The 7,186-nt window shown below is 36.1% G+C and overlaps 1 protein-coding gene across 1 annotated transcript; it reads right to left on the bottom strand.

The window, feature by feature from the left end:
• Positions 1-787: 787 nt before the first annotated feature.
• On the bottom strand, positions 788-1,198 carry LOC121242321. The gene has a single exon (XM_041140201.1). The coding sequence runs from the start codon at positions 1,196-1,198 to the stop codon at positions 788-790; it is 411 nt and encodes a 136-aa protein (XP_040996135.1).
• Positions 1,199-7,186: the final 5,988 nt, after the last annotated feature.

The following is a 7,186-nucleotide window of genomic DNA, read 5'->3' as shown; positions in this document are numbered from 1 at the left end:
CAGAAATCTCATGATGACTGGCTGCATCTTTCAAAAGAGAAATCAACCCTTCAGTAACTAGCAAGAAAAGATAAGGAGACCATGGGTCCCCTTGTCTAATCCCCCTACCTGGAAATATATGACCCTTTGGCTTCCCATTAACTAAGACTGAAAAAGAGGTAGACTGAATATAATTCATAATCAACTTTATCAACCGTTCCTCAAAACCCAACATACTCATAACTTCCTTCAAAAAATCCCATTCTACATAGTCATAAGCTTTACTCATATCAAGTTCGAGGGATATGTAACATTTTTTACCTTTTCTCTTCATGTTCAAGTAATGGACTAACTCATCAGCTACTAAAACATTGTCAATTATGAGTCGACCAGGTACAAAAGTACATTGAGAATCTGAAATGATACATAGCAATACATTTTTAAGTCTATTAGCAATGACATTTGAAATCAATTTATAAATCACATTGCATAGATTGATTGGTCTAAAATCAGCCACCTTAACAAGGTTCTTCTTCTTGAGAATCAAAGAAATAAAAGTATGATTCAGAGATGTGGGAACAATGCCAATATTCAAGACTTCTAGAACAACAATAGAAACTGACTTACCTAGGTTAGGCCAATAATTTTGAAAGAACAAAGGTGCCACGCCATCGGGTCCTAGTGCTGTAGCTGGTTCCATCTGCTTCAAGACTACATACACCTCAGCTTCAGTATAGAGCTTGGTTAATTTAGCATTCATCTCATCAGTCACTCTTTCTGCCAATGACCCCAAAAAATCACAATTTCCTCACTGAGTTGATGCTGTAAACATATTCATGAAGTAGTCAATAATCAATTGATCTCTATGTTCTCCTTCCTTCCAATCCACTACCTCATTTTGCAACTTTCCAATTGAATTCTTTTTCTTTCTGTGAGTTGCCTTAGTATGGAAAAACTTTGAATTTTGATCTCCCTCTCTCAACCACAAAGCTTTAGCTCTCTTCCTCCACATAACCTCATCCCTCTCTAACCATTTATGAACCTCTTCCCTGGCATCTTTCTGTTCTTCTCTTCTCCGCCCCAAGGGATCACAATCTTGCAACAATTTGAATCGATCGTTGCCCATTTGTAATTGCCTCTGAGCATTTCCAAAATCCATACGATTCCTTACTTGAAGCCTTTTACCACAGTCCCCAATCCTTAAGATCAATTCTTCCATTAGCAAAATTCTAAGTATCCTTCACAATGTTATCACAACCTGGTTCACCAATCCACATGGCTTCAAATTTGATCAATCGATCATTCCTCTTCTCAACTTGAGCAACTTCTGTTTCCAAGCAAATGGGGGTATGGTCTAAGTATGCCACATCACCATGAACAACTTCAGCTTGTGGAAATAAATTCCACCATTGAGGATTACCAAAGAATATATCTAGACGTTTATTCACTCTTGATTTTGGCTCCCTCTCATTACACCAGGTAAATTTAGGGCCCCTAAAACCAATGTCCCTAAGTAAGCACTCATCAACAACTCGTCTAAAATCTCCCATCTGACTCTGTAGTCTTTCTCCCCCCCCCCCCAACTTCTCATGATGATACAGAATTTCAATAAATCCTAAAAAGCCAGCCACCCCTCATCCTCATTTCTACATAAAGATCGAATTAAATCCCAGGATCTATGTCTTTGGCTAGAATCAGGATTACCATAAATTCCCGTTATAAAAAACTGCATTGTTCTCCACCAATCCTCTTTCACACATGCATCAATATGATACTTAGAGTAACTCAGAATTGACAGATTAATATCCCTCCCCCATAACATTGCAAGTCCCCCACTTCTTCCCTCACTGTCAACAGCTAAACAATTGAACAAGCTTAAATTTACACCTTTCAAATTCACGTACCTTCAAACAAGTTTCCTAAAGAAACACTATATTGGGAGATTCCTTCTTGATGAGGTCTCGAAGGACCCAAATGCCTCGTGGGTTCCCAAGCCCACGGGCATTCCAATTGAGGCATTTCATGGCTCTCGGCAGTGCTGGGACCAAGCCACTGCCGATGAAACATCTTGAGACTTCTCCGAGTCATCATTTAGGATAATAAACGCCACCTTCCTCTTTGAAACTCGATTCGAAACTTCATCATCCTCTAACTGCCCCTTTCGTTTGCGAGTTAAAGATGACCGTTGTGGTGAAACTGAAGCTGAAGGTTGTTGTTTGTTAAGAATGGACAACCTTTTCCATTTACGCCCCTCCAGTACATTGAGATTATTTAGCCTTGGCCCAACCAGGTCTGCCTGGACTTCACTCCCTGTGATTGCTGGCCCATAAGGCCTTTAGTCCCCACTGCAGAGGCTTCTAGTATATTTTTCAAGCCCATTAAAACACCATTCTGAGGAACCATGATTCCCTCATCCACCTTCATCAATTCCTGCGTAACACCAGCATCCGTTTCCTTATCAACTTCCTTCTCACACTCAACAATATTTGCTGGATTTATGGAATTCAACGTCTGCATGTCTTGGGAAATGTCTCCTTTAATGCCGCTGTAACCCCAAAACAGCTTCCTGATTATTGCCCTGATCTATGACAACATCACCTTCCTTCCTTTTAGGTTCCACCGGAGAAGCCACAGGATTGCTGCTACCAGCCTCAGGTTGCACCTCCCGACGAGGCCAACGTCTCGTCGTTTGGGATCCAGCGCGCATCCAACTTCCATAAGGGAAACCATCTGACTCAAAACTACTCTGATGCCCTTGCCATTTTTCACACTCCAAATGGCCATGATCCAAGAGACCACAACAATAACAAAAGTTGGGTAATCGTCATAAGAGAAACGAATCCACACAGGTTCCGTAAGGCCAATATTCACCATCTTTCCATGTAACAGAGGTTTGGAGATGTCAATGGAAACCCGTACATGCAAAAAATCCCCCAAGCCATTTCACCTTTCTCAATATCCACTTCAATGACCCTGCCAATCTTGCTCCCTATCAGATTCCCCACATACTCATTCTGTGCTATAAATGGCAGATCATGCAATGTAACCCAGAAAGACGCCCCAGTGATCTTGATCTGATGGACTTGTTGAGGACCTTCAACTTCTTTGACCAACCAAAGTGTTTATCAAACGACCAAGGACCATTTCTAATAACTCAATCCTTATCACTTTCATCGTCAAATTTGACTAACATGATCACCGAATTCAATTTCCTATACTTGATGTCCTTGACCAGCCTCCGTGCTCTTTTTATCGTAGATTTGAAAGCCTCCCGGTTGTAGTGACGCTCAATAAAGAGTTTGACCAACAAACATTTCCCACTGCAAAGAACAACATCTTGCAACTTCTGTACATCTACTTGAATCTCTTCACTCTTCGTCGTCGTGAGAGAGAGTTTCTTGTACATTTCTTCAAGATTCACTTCCATCGTTACACTTGTCACCCACCCAAATGTCTTCACAAGAAAGGCACAAGGGAAAAACTAAGAGCCTGTACTATGCCAAGAAAATAGCCTCTACACAAAGAAGCCCTAGGAGAGGGAAACCCTAGGAAAGGAAAGATTTTAGTTATGCATGAGAAAAAGCAGTGCAATCTTGATGAATCTTGTCAAGAAGATTTAGATGCTTGAGGTAGAAGGTATGTACGATTGGTTAATTGGTATTAGTAGGGTTAGGGTTAGGATTAGGCAGAAGACTCAAGTTTCTTTAAGGTTAGGGTTAGTATACCAAATAAGTAGAGCCCTCAAGCTATTTATAATTGTCTTCTTCGAAAGAGAATGCAAAAAATAGTTTGGTCAATATTCCAAACTGAATACTGTATTTATACCATTATATAGATCAGTACATTGTGATTTGTGAAAGATTAGGAAAGTAATTATAATTACTCTTGATAGATCATCTAGCTATGATTCTTTGCACATATATAATAGAAACAATACAGTGAGACTATTAGGCTTCGTTTGTTTATGCAGTTCAAATGATATGAGATGAGATATTTTGAATAGTAGTGAAATTTTTGAGTTAAAATGAGATGAAATAATTTGTAAAAAAAAAAAAAAAATGTGTGTTTGGGTAGTGAATGCATGAGATGAGATAATTTTTAATTTTTAGGATTTGAAAAAGGTGTAGGTCCCACTGTTGATTAGAGAGTTGAAAAGTGCACTATTTATGCAATGTTTATGGACTTTTCACTGTCAGTTCTTACTGTTCATATACTGTTTATGTCAGTTTTGCAGTGTTCATGCATTGTTCACTGTTCACTATCAGTATTTATTGTTCATTACTATTCATTACTATTTATTTAAGTAGATGTTTTTAAATTTTAGAGATGAAATATAGTGTGTTTGCATAAGGAAAACTAATGTTCGGTACAGATGAGATGAAAACATTTCATTTGTATTGTGTAACCAAACCAGGCCTTAATGTTGACTCCCGATCCTCAAGGGATCGAAGATATTCTAGTAAGTTTATGTTATTAGTTATATTAGCTATATATTGGTGTCATGACTTACACACTCCACAACTGCAAATATCATTTATATATATATATAATAATAATAATAATGGTCTTTCTTCTTGCACGTGATATGTTGAAATATGGTGTGAACTAGATAGACATGGCTGTTGCGTCATCTTCTTTAATATTCTTAAGGAAAGTTTACTAGTTTATAGGATTAAATTAAATGAATAGCATCAAGGTCATGGTTTATTAGATGGAAGAACAAGTACTTGTTTTTATGGAATAATTCTAGGGTTTTAGGGCCTGATTGCTTTATTTCAAAATTGTGAATAGAGCATGCATGAGCTTTTTGAGAAGTGAAAGAAAATCAGACCCTTCAAAATAAATGAAGCTTGCCGGAGGCAAAACAGAAATTTGAAATTTCACTTTTTAAAAAAATCCGACCTTCTATTTTATAATTAGTTTTAGGAGAATTAAGTCGAAAACTAATAAGAATAAGGATAAATTCTTTCTTTTATTTTTATCTCTTTTATTTCACACATCTAGTGATAGGATTTATGTGTAAATTTTCTCACATAAGATTTATGTGTAGACCTAACACTTCTCCGTCTTTAAAAGCTATAGTACTTGCCATAAAAGTCAAAGATTCTTTATACTTTCGGACCAACGTAGTGAGATATGTATTGGGCGTTGTTATTTCTTAATCCTCGGTCGAATAAGGTCGCTTTCTACACGTTTTCTTTAACCTATCCCATAAGCATAAAAAATATATATAAATAATAATAATAATAATAATAATAAACTACCTTATAAGTAAGTCATCTCATGTGTGACAAATTAAAGATAGGGCCAAACTTTTGGCTTTAAGCCAAAAGATCGAGAGATTAGGTTTGAGAATTTATAAGAAACTCGATCATCCTATCGAAACCTCATGTTGACTTTTGTCACGCAGAGTTGTTCCATTTAGGGGTAAATGAAAGATGTCTAGCTAGTTTCACTAAATTGAGTACACATGTATTATTAGGTGAAAGATCTGCGCATGCTAGGCATGTTTCAAACACACAAATATGTTCATTTTTTCTGATTCATAAAATTAGAAAAAAGAAGCATATATATATATATATAAATATTTATATAGATCAAAGAGAAAAGGAAAGAATATTGAGCATGTTTTTTTTTTTAATCCATTATTAAAAACACCATATGCATTCTAAGAACCAATTACTAAAAGAGAAATGATTTGTATAAGTCTCAAATAGGCAAGTCCCATGCAAATCTTGTAAAAAATTGGAGCCCACTTAAAAAAAAGTGTAAAAAATTATTCTTTATCAGTGAGACTCACCTTTTTACAAAATGTTTATATGCGACTTATTTATTTGGGACTTGTATCTAGCATTACTCTTACTAAAATACTAATTACAGTAATAAAATGATACACAATACACCAACTGATGGAATTAAAATGATTCCAAGAACTTTATATGCTTCTTGTGATTTGGTTCCTAGTCTTCCATATTGAAGATCTTAAATTTTTTTGAAGAGATGAAAGCTAAAAAACATAAAATGAATAATAAGATATATAAAGGGTTAATCAAGATTGAATACTGTGCGCAATCGGCCAACACCTAAGTACTGGAATTGAAGTAGAGCACGTGCTCGATCGGCCAACACCTAACTGGCCAGGAATGGAAGGAGAGCACGTGCTTTGTATGAGATTGAAAAATATTCTACATAGCACACTCTCAATTTACTTTCATCCTACTATATATGATGAGATGATAATACATATCATTCTTTAAACTTTTATTTTAAGAAAATAAAGGGGATGATCCAAAGTTAATAAAAGTGTCACATTTTGGTAGTGCTCGGATGAGAATATATAGGATGAGAGTATGATATATATATATATATATATATATATATATATATATATATATATATAGCATTACTCGTATGAGAAAATTGTTGGGTTTCTCTCTTTCTTCTATAGAACGTATCAAACAAGCGAACACTAATTATATGGAATATCAAATTAGAGATACAACACTAAGAACATGATAACTAGAGTCTCATATCATCACTTGTATATATACGTGATAACAAGCCAACAATTTTATGGACAATGTTGTTGATCTTCATGTTGAATATTTTTAATCACACTAGCTAGCTGATTTTGTTTTAAGTAATTATTATTGATATAAGAAACACTCAAACTACTTTACATTAATTAGTATAACTAGAGATGATGAATTTAGAACACGAGTCGCATTTCTCAGTGTCTATATAACATATACGCATGGGGAATGGCAACAAACATATATATGCATATACGCGTGGGCGCCTACACACAGACATGATATATATCATGTTCTCTAGATCTTTAGAAGCAGATATCCAAGCAGCAGTAGCAACACAAGCCAGCACAACTGCCAAGAAAAAAACAGAAAGAAATCATAATAATTTGTCACAGGTAGGGGGAGAGAGAGAGAGAGAGAGAGAGAGAGAATACCATCCCCTCCAGAAACCATCACCCTGGACACGGTTTCCCTTTGACGAGGGACCTTTCCAGGATATCCTTGTCGATCTTTCATCAGATTATGACCGGGTGGTTGAGTCTGATACGGACCGGCCAGTTGGTAATTAGCAGGTGAAGGACATGGTTCTCCTGCAAATTCCAAACATTCTTAACATAATCATTTTCTTGACTCATAAAAATTATCACAAGTACTATAAAGAAATATAAGAAGAG

The sequence above is a fragment of the Juglans microcarpa x Juglans regia genome, chromosome 8D (assembly GCF_004785595.1).
Source record: "Juglans microcarpa x Juglans regia isolate MS1-56 chromosome 8D, Jm3101_v1.0, whole genome shotgun sequence".
Classification (NCBI taxonomy): domain Eukaryota; kingdom Viridiplantae; phylum Streptophyta; class Magnoliopsida; order Fagales; family Juglandaceae; genus Juglans; species Juglans microcarpa x Juglans regia.
This window is presented reverse-complemented; position numbering and strand designations above follow the sequence as displayed.

Excerpts from the sequence above, each read along its gene's own strand:
- LOC121242321 (XM_041140201.1), bottom strand. The coding sequence starts at position 1,198 with ATGGAAGAATTGATCTTAAGGATTGGGGACTGTGGTAAAAGGCTTCAA.